This window comes from Maniola hyperantus, chromosome 12 (genome assembly GCF_902806685.2).
Source record: "Maniola hyperantus chromosome 12, iAphHyp1.2, whole genome shotgun sequence".
In the NCBI taxonomy this organism is placed as follows: domain Eukaryota; kingdom Metazoa; phylum Arthropoda; class Insecta; order Lepidoptera; family Nymphalidae; genus Maniola; species Maniola hyperantus.
In genome coordinates, this window is record NC_048547.1 from 5,677,625 (window position 1) to 5,692,497 (window position 14,873).

The window sequence follows — 14,873 nt, forward strand, 5'->3', positions numbered from 1 at the left end:
ATGGAGACTGACTGGAGAGAAATATTAAAATTTTCACAAAGGGAGTTAAAGCAGGCTGAAAAAGAAAAACTTTGTGAAAGCTTGTCATGGATGGAAACTGATGACATCGAACTCAACTTTAGTGACCTAAAGACTTTATTTAGACTCGCTCAAGATATAATAAAATATAAAACTGAACAAGTAAGTAATATTTATAGATTAGTCACTAGAGTAATGAAAATAAAGTTTTGATCTTTAGAACTGTCATCGTTCACTTTGTTTGGCAGTGGAAAATAGACAGCATAATTGTCTAAACGTTAGTGTAATATTATAATATGCCATCGATGTAATAATATGCAATATAAAATGACGTCATATTTCTGCTAGTCACTAAGTATAAAAATATATAAATATGACGTAAATAAATTTAAGTCAGCTTTATTCGAGTAATTTTTTGAGGAAACTATGCCTATGCTATTTCTAAGTAATTTAACATTGACTTATAACTGTTTTAGATTAACGGAGTTTTGGGTAAGTTAGAAAAATCAAAAAGAAAGAATAAAACTAAAGAAAAAAGTACGATTACAGGTAACGCACAACTTTTAACAATATTAAAGTAGATATGCGAGCTATAATTTATGCTTAAAAATAACTTTTTTAGACTCTCCTGCTGTTAGTGCCGATAGTGTATTTGACACAATTACGCATCAAGAAGAAGTAATAAAAGCAAATAAAGATATTTTAGAACAGCTATATGCAGATATTGCCGAATTAGAACAACGTAAAACTCAATATGATGGAGACAAAAACAAAGACCAAGAAAGTGAATCTAGTCGGGGAACGCTATCTGAACTAAACGCAATTGCACAGTTGGAAAATGAAGTATCTAAAAGAAACAGACATATAAGAAAATTACTTGGGGACGTTAAAGTAAGTCGGAAATAATATAAGTTTAATAATGTGTTAAATAGGTGGACCATATAGAATTTTTTTCTTCTTTTCCTGTGGCCACCTAATAAGAAAAGAAGAAAAAGAAAATTTGTGATGATATAGAATTTTATTCGCTTTACAGATATTGGAGGAAGAAAACACTACAATAAAAGAAAAGTTAACAATATTTAAAAATAAGTTAAGAGAAGCTACACTTCTCATTGAAAATTTAACTGAACAGTTATTTACCTTTAACACCGAACACACAAAATTAAAAGGTTGATATTTTAATTGTTTTAAAATAATAACGCACTTTGAATAATTGAACTCCAAGTCGGCAAGCGAGGGGAAATAAATTTTTACATACGTACATATTATATAATTATTTTTCTTGCTAAATCTAGAAAACCATAGGCATAGCATTCAAAAAGTGTAAAACCTTAATGTAACTTCATAATATACAAAGGTATATTAAGTACCTACGGTATGCAGGCAATTTTTCAAAATATATTCACCCGTAAATAGATCGTACACTATTTGTTGGAGTACTCGAGAAGATGTCTACGGCACACAGATGGAGGTGAGTCAAGTATTTTTGATAAAAACCTGCCATCTGTTGAAATTGGTATACTAAAAACCAAATAGAGGACGTGCGGTGCGGTGTAGTGCACTTGAGTATGCCGCGTGCTGGCCCTCTTGTGCCAGTAAATAAAGCTAAATTTGTTATAAAGAAAGACATGCGCCTCGACTCCACTCCATTCTGCCTGGGTGCGTTGTGTTTTTATAGAATATTCGTAATAGTTGTATTATAAAGAATAAAATTTTATGCTCTTTCTGATTAGAACTTCTCGCAAGAATGGAAGAAGAAAAAGCGAACTTAGTTGTGAAAATAGAAACTCTCAAAAATGAACTAAATCAAAATAATTTAATAAATGAAAAAACCGAGGAAGATTTAAAATCTAAACTTCAGCATCTTAAAGTAAGGTGTCATATTTTACTTTATTTAAAATATTTAAATAGATTTTATATTTATATATATTTACATGACCATTATTTTACTACAGGAACTAGTAAAATCCTACAAAAGTAAAATTGACGCGCTATCAGCCGAAAACTCTCAACTAAAAGAAGAAATGATCCAAAGACCGAAAGTTGATGTGTCCCCAAAGGTAAGTATGCAAATAATTATGTTGCAAACAAACAAAAAAAACAACCCAGAGTATTATAATAAAATTAGTTTTAATTTTTAGAAAATCAAATTGGAAGAAATAAAAGTAAAAGAATTACAAGAAAAATTGATAGAAGCGTCAGAAGAAATGGTAAAGTCCGCGAATTTAATTCAAGCCCTAAAAGAAGAAAATAGGTGTTTAAAATCAGTTCTTGAAGATATACCTGATAACTCTTTATCTGAACACAAAAATGAAAGTGATGATGGTAAAGAAAAAAATTTAATAAAGAAACTTAAAAGAAAAGCCAAAAGTTTAAATTTAGCCCTTCAGGGTGCAGAAGAAATGGTAGCTGTAAAAGAAAAAGAGGTAAGTAATAAATAACAATCGTCAATTAATATATATTATACAAATAAGTAAGTAATATCAAACAATTTCAAGAATTTATAAAAAGAAAGAATTGAGAAAAGTTTTTTTAGCTTACAGAAATAACGGCACAGTTAAGACTATTGCGCTCAGATGAAGGAGTCAATGCACTAATAGAAGGCATAAAAAATAAAAAAAGACATCTTAAAATTAAGGACGAAGGTATTAAATCATTAGTGCAGGACGTAAATACATTAAGCAACCTTGTGAATGAACTTCAACTTGAAAATGCAACCATGAGGTACTGAGAATATTTTTATCAATTTCGTAAATTAGTATTTTATAATTGATAAATTTTGCAACTAACTTATTACAGAAATAATCTTGGTATACCAGTAAATGAAAAAATAAGTACGCATGGCATTTTAAAAAAATATCATGATTTGGAGATGGCAAACACGGAACTTACGAATAAATTGCTTGAGTACGAAAATAAGTTTATTTCTCTAGAAATTGATAATCATGATAAAAAATCAGAACTTCAACAACTGAAGTCTCTAGTACAAACCGCAAATGTAAATGTCTCAAATGGCGTATATTATGAAAAAACAACATCATCAACTCTTGAATCTATATTAGAAGAAAATGAAGGTCTTCGAAATGGATTGGCAGAGATTTTAACATTTATTAAAGATAATAGTAAGTTATTTTTTATAGCTCTCTGAATTTGTTTTATTTTTATTTCAAGTAGCCTTAGCGAGCTTCCCAGCTCAAAAAAAAGGTGTGCATAATACGTTGACGGATGACAGAAGTGGATGGAAGAAGACTTGTTGTGCCAACGCCATGTAGTGTGGGATAAGGTAAGAAGAAGAAGAAGAAGCGAGATTCCTAGCACTTTCCAAAACATAGTTTAATTCTCATTTGAATATTAACCAATTAAACTCAAAAACTCATTCTAGAAACAAATATCCGTGTCTGCGGTTTTCCAGATTTCTGTAAAATGTGTAATTTTAAAGTACATATTACATACAATTTACATAAGTACCTACACATCTTTGAGCCAGTGCACAGTGAAACTTTGAAACCACACATTTTTATTTTAACAACCTGACAAACTATTTTTAAAGAAAGTGCTGCGAATTGCATACCGCGGTAACTTCTCTTAAACACTTTGTAATTTATTTTCTATTTCTTATGATTATCAGGCAAGACAACTTCTGGAGTACTTTCGATAGAATGTCCCAGTTTAGAAGCTATTTTAAATTCAATGGAAGCACGAAAATTGGCTGGTTGGTTTTCACCACACATGAAAACCGTTATGGAATTAAAAGCAGCAGTAGGTGGAAAAGATGCTTTAATGGATGCCCTACACGAATCAAGGTAACCTTTAAAATATTTTAGAAAAATTTAAATACCAAATTAAAAATAAATAAATTTTTAATTTTACCTTTACACAGGAAAGAGACATTTCATATAATGAAAAAACTCGCTGAAGAAGAACAAAAATCATCTGGATTAGAGAAAGTAATACTTGATATAAAAGAAAAGTCGAATTTAAAATCTGAAACAAACGATAAAATATCAAACGCAGCAGATATAAGTGAAGGAGAATTCGGATCTTGGATATCTAATAACGCATATGGAAATCTTGATTTTAATGATGATAACCAGTTACAAGATATCCTTACTAAGGGAAATATACTATACAAAAACCAGTTCGTACATGCTTTAAAATATTTTCAAAACAAATTTACAGTTATTTTTGATAAATTCACTTCGTTAACTATAACTGCTGAAGATAATTTAAATGGATGGGTGGTTAAAGAAGAACAATATAAAGCTGAGATTGAAAATTTGAAATGTCAAATAGATGAAAATGAAGATGATACTAGCAGTCGATCAGCTGGATTATTCACTTCCTCTAAATCAATTTTTATGGATAGAAAGTATAATTTTCTTGAAAATTCATACAAACAAATACGAACTTTGAGTGAAAATATTAAAAATGAATATTTAGAAAGTAAGAAGGAAAGAATGGCTGAATCATTTGAATACGAAAAAAAAGTTCAATGTTTAATTATATCTGTTCTAAACCTGAGTGATAAGTTGCGAAATTCAATACCAGTTGAGGTATTTCTTAAACAAAATGAGGTGTTGAATCAATACATAATTAAATATCGAAACATAGTCGAAATCAACAATAAGAAGCATATTCAAACGCTAGATATAATAAAGCGATTGGATGAGGATAAACTCGAAATTATTAATCGGTTTCATAAAGAAACCAGTAAGTGAAAAAATTCTGTTTTTGTATAATACTTGGGTTGGATGAACTTTTGTCTTATGTATTATTTTCAATTTTCAGCAACTAATAAGGATCAAAAAACCAATAAAATATCAGATGTAGAAAAATTAGTAACACAGAAACAGCTCGAACAAATAAGTTTGGAATTAAATAAAAAAAACTTTGAGATAGATACGTTAGAGAAGAAAGTATTGGATTTACAAACTTCGCAATCACTACTAATGTACTTTTAGTCCTAAATTACATCCATTACTTAATGTGATTAACTTTAAAAATACTAATATTATGTTATAAATTTCCAGAGATAAGACTATGCATATAGAAACAATCGAAGAAATGCATATAATAGAGGACCAAATGAAATTATTGAAAGAAGAAAATAAATTCCTTAAAGATCAACAGAAAGATATCCAAAATAAACATGATATTTTGCTATTACAAGTATGTATGTCAAAATTATATTATATACCCAAGTATATAATATAATTATATAATATAATATAATACTATACTATTAATTTGATACGATTTTTTTCAAACTTATAGCTTTATACTCGTATTTATAACATTTCAGTTAAAGGCATATGAACAAGAAAAATTAAACAATGACATAGAAATAAATATGTTAAGACATCAAATTCTTGATCTTCAGTCAATGGGAGACAACAAAGCAATAATTGCCAGGTTATTTGAATTATGGTTTTTGAAATTGAACTATAATTAACTTTATAAATAATGAATTTCCCTATTTATTTTTTATAGACTTAGTGGTGAAGTATTATTAGCACAAGTACAGACGTCTGAAAGCTATGAAAAAATTGAATCACTGAAAATAGACTTACATAGAGAAAAACAGTTAAGAGCTGAGTCGGAAGAAACATTAAATACACACCAAAAAGTCTTTGATATTTTCTCTACGAGGTGCAATAAACAGTTTAGGTAAAATCATATTATATCCAAGTAATATAATATTATTGTAATGCATCAATAACGTTACCTACTTAAATTGTTTTTAACATAATTTGAATTATATATTTTGTTTTCAGAACTATGAATAACATAGTCGAAATTTTACGGAACCAATATGTTGGCGGCTTACCTCTGATCTCTGCAGAATCTTTTTTCAATAGACTCAAAGAAGTTCAAGGTAAATCCCAAGAAATTGAGAAAAAACTTAACGACATAGAAGATTTACGGTTAAATCTGATGACAAAACACAGTATTTATAGTCAAATATTAGATTTATCAAAGACAAAATGCTTTGAAGATGAATACAGTTGTTCACATAAACTGGAAAACGTAATCATGGTCAGTACTTACACAAATTTATTTATTTTTAAGTTAATAATGCTAATAATAATTAATATATATTCGATAAATGTTCAGGAAAAGACTCAGAAACTAGAGATTGAAAATTACAATAAAAAAATATTATTATTGGAACAATCACACAAAAATCTGTTAGAGCGTTGTGATTTACTAGAAAGAACGTTGGTATTAGTAAGTCAAGGGTTCAAAACTATAAATGCTAAATTTGAAAATCCAATGAATTACATAGAAACTAGAGAAATTGAAGTCCAAGATATTCAAAATAGTGACGAGACAATTAGCAAAGGTAAACAACGAAATTTTATAGATATTAACAATTTAAGTTTATATTTAATTTAATTCAGATACAAGTTAGCCCTTGACTGCAATCTCACCTGATGGTAAGTGATGATGCAGTCTAAGATGATAGCGGGCTAACCTGGAAGGGGTATGGCAGTTTTTATTAAACCCATACCCCTTTGGTTTCTACACGGCATCGTACCGGAACGCTAAATCGCTTGGTGGCACGGCTTCGCCGGTAGGGTGGTAACTAGCCACGGCAGAAGCCTCCCACCAGAAAAATATGTATGTATAATAGCTAAACTAAATATTACGCAATATTTAAGGAAGTCTAACATACACGGTACCACATGACAAACCACAATATATTGATTTAAAAGATGGAAAAACAAAATATGGGATATCTGATGCCAACATTCCAAATAAGACTGTTTCAAAGTCTAAACAGGTAGAACATCATCAAACTCAAACTGATTTGAACTCAAGGACAACAGATGTAAAGTTAGTCCAAACTGAAGATGATAAAAAAGCTGTTGAGCTTAATTCCCATATAAACAAACTTTTGTGTGATAACCGACAAAAAGAAAAACTTTTAGGGGAAATTAATATAAGGTGTCACCAACAAGCGCAAGACCTACTCCTTTTGAATACAAAAAACAATGAATTAAACAATAAATTACAAAGTCTATTTAATACTATCAGCGAAAAAGAAAAAACAATTGAAAATTTAGAAGTAATTATTAATTCTGCCAAAAAAGAAATAAATTATTTTAAAATGAAAGAATCAGCACAAACAAACACCAATGACACAGTAAACGCTGAGAATCAAGTCTTATTAGCGAATCTTAAAAAAATAGAAAATGATAAAAATGATGTTATAGTGGAATACAAAGAACTTTTAAGCAAGGAAAGGCAGGAATATTTAAAATCGATCAAAAATTTACAATCAAAATTACTAGAGTTACAGACTGTAGTTGATGAGTAAGTACTAAACTACCATAACTCATTTCTTAAAACACCATCAATCATTCTAGTAACGCCTCCTCTGATAATAATAAAGACCTTATCTTTCGTGATACTAAAGTATCTTATAATTAATCATATATTTATTACAGAAAACAGTCTAAAGCAATCTCCGCCAACGATGATGTTGGCAAAGAAACCACTAGTAAATACACATTAAAAAATAGTGATTTGGAAGATAAATGTTTTAAGCTCCAAAGTGATTTAGAAGGATACAAAACGGATTTGTAAGTTATTTTTGCTGTTTCTTTAATACTAAATTTTATTCTAAATACTATGACATCATATTCTAATTATTATTTGAGTACGTGTGAACATAATTGATTTTAGAAAAAATCAACAAAGCGAGTTAGAGCGTTGGAAAGACTTAGCAATGGACAGATTATCAAAAATGGAACTGCTTAGTGCCCAATTGAAAGAGAGACACAACCATGAAGTGAGTATATTGGAAAATTGCAATTTTTTTATTAAAAAAATAGCACTTCAGTATTACTAACGTTACCAACGTTACTGCAGATGGAATCATACAAAGCTGAGAACCAGCACTGGTTGTCGCAACTAAATGAGACACAACGTGAGCATATGGAGCTACGGACACGATTGACGGAGCAAAAATCTTTCCATGTAAAGCAGTTAGCAGAAAAGGACGCACACATTGAACATCTACGCTCTGTTATAAATAATTTGAAGGTAAAATTTCAATTCAGAGTCTGGCGAGTAGCTTAAAAATAAAGTGCTAACATTTTAAGTATAAGGACTCTATCATGAGATATCATATTTTCTCGTATTTATTGGCAACAATAAAGTAAATAAAATTTTATTACATAACTTTTAGACACAAGTACTCAGCATGCAGACAATGCTTACAATAAATGATCCTAGTTTCGATTTATCCGCCATTGTCGAAGTTGACGAAGTGAGCGACGCGGCATCGCAACAAGGATCAGACAGGCTGGAACTTAAATTTGAATCCTCTGGCGACTTGAACGAAGTTCAAGACGATTTTGTGAGGGTACCGAGTAGTTCTACAGCTATATGGTAAGTATAGTAAAATAAAAAATACTATGCCTACTTGATTGTAAATGAGGAGAAAACGGTATAGTTACACTTCTAATTTTAAAAAAATCTTTATTCTGAATGTTTTTGGCCCAATGATAGATAGATACCTCTGTCATTTTCAAGCAAAACGGCCTAAAACGTAACTGAAATTGAGTCCAAAGTTCATCAGTTCTATACAAACTGACTGACTAGACTGTAGGTCTATACAAACTTAAAACTCGTGCCAGAAAAACGACCTAAAAGTGAGTCAAAAGTTGTGATTTAGATCAAAGCGGCATGGTAAAGTTTCAACAGCTTTCATTCAGTTTTTACGCCTCCTGCAAAAAAAATATTTCATTCAATAACTATGCACCGTTTTGTTCGCCAACCTGTCAAATGCAAAAGTGTGCTTATGACTTTACGCCTCAACCGCAGAATCAATCATAGTGAAATTCAGTGCACAGAGTGTATCCTGAAGACGAAATAGGATAATAAATAAAATAAATTGATCAATGCAGAATACCAAGCCATTATAATTACTAAATTGACCTTATAATTATTGCCTTAGCTCACAATCACACAGAGTGTGCCAGAGTGGGCATTGAAGACTGAATTGAAATGAAGAATTAATCTTACTTAAATATGTCTTAGGCAGGAACCGTTGATAGAGCGTTTACGAAGAGAAAAGCAGTTGGTGGGAAAACAGAATGCTATATTGAGGAGACAAATAAAAGCTCTCGCTGCGAGGGAGCGCAGGTCACGCTTGGATGCACAGAATCTCAAAAATCAGATCTTTCGTATGTAAGTACAGTTGTGTTAGCTTATTGAAGTTAGTTTAATGAATTAGACAATATTTGACTCATCCGATGTCACGCGATCTGTGGCGGGGAAGCCATCTTGAATCGATTTGTATAAATACCAGTGTTTGAAGGTTTTTAAGCCAGTCTCGTTCCGACTCGAGACTCAACGACTATTAAATACTTTTGTGTTTAGGTCGATATTTTGATTAAGTGGTTACAATAACAATTGTGCCCTAATCAAGTTAATATTGCAGTTAGGTTATTATAAAGATTAAATCTCTCAATAAGCCTCTACGCGTTGCGATCTATATCCACGTGCAAGCTTTATATGAGGGAACATTTTAGTAACTTATAAAATTAGTTAAAGGTTCGTACGCACCTGAGCGGCGCGGCGCGGCGCTTCAGTCCGACTGCAGAACGCGTCACCTCAGGCCGCTCGACGGTGCCTACCGCACAACAACTTCAGTACGCGGCACCTCGCGTCACTTGCGCGTCACTTTTATACCCGTTCGCGTACGAGCGCGAAGCGCCGCGCCGCGCCGCTGGGTATGTCGCACTAGCGTCACTGCACTGCGCGTCGCTTCGCTGCGCTTCAAAATATTCTCTCCAGCCGTGCCGCGCGGCAACGCGCGGTGAAGCGCTGTGCAGCGCCGCTCTAGTGCGATATGCGCCATACAAAATGATAGAAATGATATTTTGAAGCTCTGTGCCGCGACGTGCAGCTCGCTGAAGCGCCGCGCCGCGCCGCTCAGGTGCGTACGAACCTTAAATTTAACCTGCTTTTCTGACTTTTGCTTTTAGTTCAGAAGTGGGATCTAACTTACGTTGCCTTAATTTTGCTTTGCCATCTAAACAGTTGTATTTTTGAAAACGTGAGTAATTTAAAGTAAAATTAAAAATATACCCGCAGATATTTCTTTATAAAGTACCCGCAATTTTTTTGTTAAATTTGAACAGTTAGACGCCACCGAGTTTCTTGCTGGTTCTTCTCGCTAGGTCGTGGCAATCCGAACCAGTGGTAGAATCGCTTTAGAATCAAGTAATTTTGTACAGTAGATGATGCAGATTTTGTGTACATCGAATAAGAGGCAAATGTTTAAATTGATTGTTGTGTGATTAAGACTGACAGTGGGCAGTTCAAGGAATGTTTACATGTTTTAATTGCTAATGGGCGAATACCTTCTGTTTTAGTTGTTGTGAACATTACGGGGTCACGCAACAAACAGTTTAGTTGTTGTGAACATGAAGGGGTCACGCAACGGGTAGTCGGTTATTTCACGAGACGTGAAGACGATCAGGAAAGGCCGACTGTTAGCTTATTGAAGTTAGTTTAATGAATTAGACAATATTTGACTCATCCGATGTCACGCGATCTGTGGCGGGGAAGCCATCTTGAATCGATTTGTATAAATACCAGTGTTTGAAGGTTTTTAAGCCAGTCTCGTTCCGACTCGAGACTCAACGACTATTAAATACTTTAGTGTTTAGGTCGATATTTTGATTAAGTGGTTACAATAACAATTGTGCCCTAATCAAGTTAATATTGCAGTTAGGTTATTATAAAGATTAAATCTCTCAATAAGCCTCTACGCGTTGCGATCTATATCCACGTGCAAGCTTTATATGAGGGAACATTTTAGTAACTTATAAAATTAGTTAAATTTAACCTGCTTTTCTGACTATTGCTTTTAGTTGCATTTTAAAAAAATAGTGCAAGACGACAGTGAAGGGGATGTTACTCTTATCTGTCTGGAAAACTAAAGGTCAACCTCGTCGTAACGAAGCAATCTCGCACTTGCATAGACTAGAATCTAGTCCAGTCTAGACTAGTAGACTAGACTCTAGTTTAGTCTAGTTACTAGGCAGTAGACACTTGCGCCTTAACACCTTCCTCCATATCACCAATTAGATATTTGAAATCATTGAGGTTGAAACAAATTATCGGACGCGCGTGACGGACGCTGACCGCCGCTACTTATGGGTATCTGGATACTAAAATGTGCACTTAACTTTGCAAACTATCGGACGCAATTCACGGTCGTAGCTTTGAGCGTTCGGTCGTCCGATGGATATCTCGCAAACCGCGTCACAAACGACTGTGCACACCTATCTGTTGCGGCTTACGGGCACGTCCCATATACCCAGTTTGTTTCCGCCTTAATCTCAAGTCATAATTTCATCATCACCATGATCAGCCCATAACCGGCTTACTACAGAGCACTGGTCTCCTTGGGTCCTTATAATACGGGTCTCCAGTATTTTAAAATGAAATAATACTTGCATCAGCACTACCACGGGTAACAAAGTCCCCTCGGCGGAGTCTGCGGCACTTCAAAATAAGATACAGTCTTTACAAGCCCAGCTGACGAGCGCTCGACGTGATGCTCATTCATCCGTAGCCCTCTGGGATAAATGGAAAAGGTAAAGAGTAACCGTAGTAATATGAAACTTTAGTGTCAAAAAGCTTTATCACTCGTAATATTTTATAATAAAATTCCACAGTCAATTATTCTAGACTTGCTTTTACACAAGTTTAAATAAAATTATTTAAAAAGCATACCTACTGTACAATCGAAGATTATGTAAAAGATAAAAAACATTTATTTTTGAATAATTAGTTTATTTGTATAAAAATATACTTAGGTAAGTATTCTATTCATACTTACTCAATTTTTAATGTCACTACTTTGATTAGAGCCCAACAAACAGCGGAACGTTGGCAAGCAAAATTCGAAGAAAAATGTCAAGAAATTAAGAAAATAGAAATGAGCTTGAATTTAGCAAAGTCGGCGATCGCGAGACTAGAAAAAGAAAAACGCGCTCTTCTCGCCAGATTAAGTGATATGAAACGTGAGTACATTTTTAACATGGTCTATTGCTAGCCCATTGCTCCATCTATATCTTGCTCCATATCCATAGCTTGATCCGTTGCTGAGCACGGGCTCCTCTCAGAATGAGAAGGCCTTAGACCATAGTCAACCAAGCTGGCCAAGTGCAGATCGGTAGATTTCGCACACCTTTGAGAACAATATGGAGAACCCATGTGTCAAAATGCAGGTTTACTCACGATATTTTATTTCGCCGTCAAAGCGAGTGATATATTTTTAGGGTTCCGTACCTCAAAAGGAAAAACGGAACCCTTATAGGATCACTTTGTTGTCTGCCTGTCTGTCTGTCTGTCTGTCTGTCTGTTTGTCTGTCTGTCTGTCAAGAAACCTACAGGGTACTTCCCGTTGACCTAGAATCATGAAATTTGGCAGGTAGGTAGATCTTATAGCTGACATTTGGGGGAAAATCTGAAAACCGTGAATTAAGGGTTAGATCACACAAAAAAAATTAAATTGTGGTCATGAACTAATAATAATTAGTATTTTCAACTTTCGAAGTGAGTGAGTATATCAAGTGGGGTATCATATGAAAGGTCTTCACCTGTACATTCTAAAACAGATTTTTATTTATTTTTATGCATCATAGTTTTTGAATTATCGTGCAAAATGTCGAAAAAATACGACTATAGTACGGAACCCTCATTGCGCGAGCCTGACTCGCACTTGGCCGGTTTTTTAACTTAAAAGGCCCATGACTCCAAAAAGTTATAGGTACGTGCACGGGGCCGAACCCCGGACCCCCCGAATGCCGATGTCATAACCGTTCGTTAGGCTATCGCCGCTTTTTGAAAACCTAGTTATAACAGTAGACATAAAACGCCATAACAGTAGTACCAAGTGTGAAAGAAGTAGGTACCTACGCGTTTGTACCTGGCTGTATTAATTTTATCGCTGTCAGCTACATTGTGGTTGTAGTTGTGGCACGTATGAAAGGACCTTAAGAAATTCAAACGTAAGAATCAGATAAGCATTGATTTATTGACTCTCTAGATGAAAAGTCGCTGACAATTGAGAAGCAAGATGCAGAAGAGTCCGAGAAAGCGCTGGTTAGAAATGAAGACTGCTATACACCTCCTCCCGTATCGACACGTGCACTTCTCGACAGAGTTGAATCTCAGCAACGTCGAATTGCTGCACTGGAACTTGCAGAGATGGTGATACTTATTAGTTTTTTCATTTAAAAACCTTTGCTCCCACTTGCTTGGAAATTGCTTCATCCGTACCCTTATATAAATGCGAAATTGTGCTTGTTTGTTGGTTTGTCTTTCAATTACGTCGCAACGGAGCTACGGATCATCGTGTTTTTGTGTGGATATAGTGAAAGACCTGGAGAGTGACAGGTTATTTTTATCCCGGAAAATCAAAGAGTTCCCACGGGATTTTTAAAAAATCTAATTCCACGCGTACGAAGTCGCGGGCATCAGGTAGTTATTAAATAAAAACTTTAAAAATTACACAACACGTCAATTGGCTTTTTTCAAATTAGAAGTCAGCAATTTTCAACATGAGAATAATAGAAATTGCGAGACAGTTTCATACTGTTAACGAGGTTCTTTAAATTCACACTAACATAATTATGTTAGTGTGAGTGTTTTATTTTTATTCACTGCAGTACTTTTTCTAAATTCATTTGTTTATTGTTTCGCCGCAAAGGAGAGAAAAGCACTTTTAGCCGAAATAGTAATTAACAGCCTCGTTTAGTTATTAAGAAGGAAGAAAATCACTTCGGAAGTCCTTGGTTTCGCGTCGCCCTTCCAATATTGCTTGCCGTGACTTGCTATTTTTCTGGCCTGGACAGTAATGTATCCACTGTTAATAAGCAATTTCAAACTGTAATCGACGACAATACCTACTATTACTATTACTATATTCATAATTTTTTATTGCAAAAAATACACGTGAAGTGGTGTTACAATATTTTTTTGGAAACAGTGTATTACCAAGTATGGTGTGCAATGTTATTAAGTACAATAAATGTCATAATTTAAATAAGTCATCAATAATTAGTATTTTAAAGGAGAATATTGAGTACGAAACAAAATAAAATATTGCGATTACAAAATGTCAATTATTAAAATTAATAAAATATTATGAAACAGACATCAAAAGTGGAAAAAAGTATGTCAACATGCTATCATTAAAATTATTATACTTAGATTAGTAATTGTTAACAACAAACACTTTATCCGCCAAATTATAATTCTTTGAAATTTAAGAAGTCAAACAAGAAATAATAACTTGGTATTCATCTCTTAACTTCATTCAAGGGAAACGAAACTCTAGTATCAGAGTATGAGAGGTGCTTAGCAGAGATAACATCACTAAAGGGCCAAGTGCTAAAACTGGAATCCACTCTACTCGAAGCTCAAATTAGATCACCATTGAAGTCCACAGATGACGCAAAACCAGAACTCGATTATTGGAAGAAGTAAGAACTTGTACCTGACTAAAGTCTTATTCATCAACAAATAACTTTAGAAAACACATTATCATCATCATCAACAATCCATCGCCGGTTCACTACTGATCATGGATCTCCTCTCAGAATAAGAAGGGGTTGCGGCCATGATCTATTAATTGCCAAGTGCGGATTGACAGACTTCACACACCTTTGAGAAGAACTTTACAACCCCAGACCCTCCGTGTAGGAGGCCGGCCGTCTTAACCACTTAGCTTGGTGGACTATGTCCAAAACGTTCCGTTCTCAGTAGTGGGCTGGCGATGGGTTGTTGATGAGGATAATGATGTCCTCTATTATCTAAACTCCAGT

General features: G+C 33.8%; 1 protein-coding gene across 2 annotated transcripts in view; it reads left to right on the forward strand.

The window, feature by feature from the left end:
* The window catches only part of LOC117987194 (centrosomal protein of 290 kDa-like), a 17,697-nt gene continuing 2,824 nt past the window's right edge, over nucleotides 1-14,873 (forward strand). Inside the window, exons 1-27 of one of the 2 annotated variants that reach the window (XM_034974152.2) lie at nucleotides 1-180; nucleotides 495-567; nucleotides 641-909; nucleotides 1,052-1,187; nucleotides 1,752-1,888; nucleotides 1,974-2,078; nucleotides 2,160-2,444; nucleotides 2,555-2,742; nucleotides 2,818-3,140; nucleotides 3,647-3,821; nucleotides 3,899-4,728; nucleotides 4,807-4,969; nucleotides 5,049-5,187; nucleotides 5,321-5,430; nucleotides 5,509-5,685; nucleotides 5,793-6,054; nucleotides 6,133-6,361; nucleotides 6,681-7,335; nucleotides 7,470-7,604; nucleotides 7,708-7,813; nucleotides 7,894-8,067; nucleotides 8,213-8,415; nucleotides 9,067-9,216; nucleotides 11,502-11,636; nucleotides 11,911-12,065; nucleotides 13,094-13,257; nucleotides 14,371-14,531. In XM_034974152.2, coding sequence (XP_034830043.1) covers nucleotides 1-180; nucleotides 495-567; nucleotides 641-909; nucleotides 1,052-1,187; nucleotides 1,752-1,888; nucleotides 1,974-2,078; nucleotides 2,160-2,444; nucleotides 2,555-2,742; nucleotides 2,818-3,140; nucleotides 3,647-3,821; nucleotides 3,899-4,728; nucleotides 4,807-4,969; nucleotides 5,049-5,187; nucleotides 5,321-5,430; nucleotides 5,509-5,685; nucleotides 5,793-6,054; nucleotides 6,133-6,361; nucleotides 6,681-7,335; nucleotides 7,470-7,604; nucleotides 7,708-7,813; nucleotides 7,894-8,067; nucleotides 8,213-8,415; nucleotides 9,067-9,216; nucleotides 11,502-11,636; nucleotides 11,911-12,065; nucleotides 13,094-13,257; nucleotides 14,371-14,531 — 5,819 coding nt within the window. Of the gene's footprint in view, nucleotides 181-494; nucleotides 568-640; nucleotides 910-1,051; nucleotides 1,188-1,374; nucleotides 1,490-1,751; nucleotides 1,889-1,973; nucleotides 2,079-2,159; nucleotides 2,445-2,554; nucleotides 2,743-2,817; nucleotides 3,141-3,646; nucleotides 3,822-3,898; nucleotides 4,729-4,806; nucleotides 4,970-5,048; nucleotides 5,188-5,320; nucleotides 5,431-5,508; nucleotides 5,686-5,792; nucleotides 6,055-6,132; nucleotides 6,362-6,680; nucleotides 7,336-7,469; nucleotides 7,605-7,707; nucleotides 7,814-7,893; nucleotides 8,068-8,212; nucleotides 8,416-9,066; nucleotides 9,217-11,501; nucleotides 11,637-11,910; nucleotides 12,066-13,093; nucleotides 13,258-14,370; nucleotides 14,532-14,873 lie in introns of those variants that run through there. The other variant, XM_069502078.1, reaches the window with a different exon arrangement.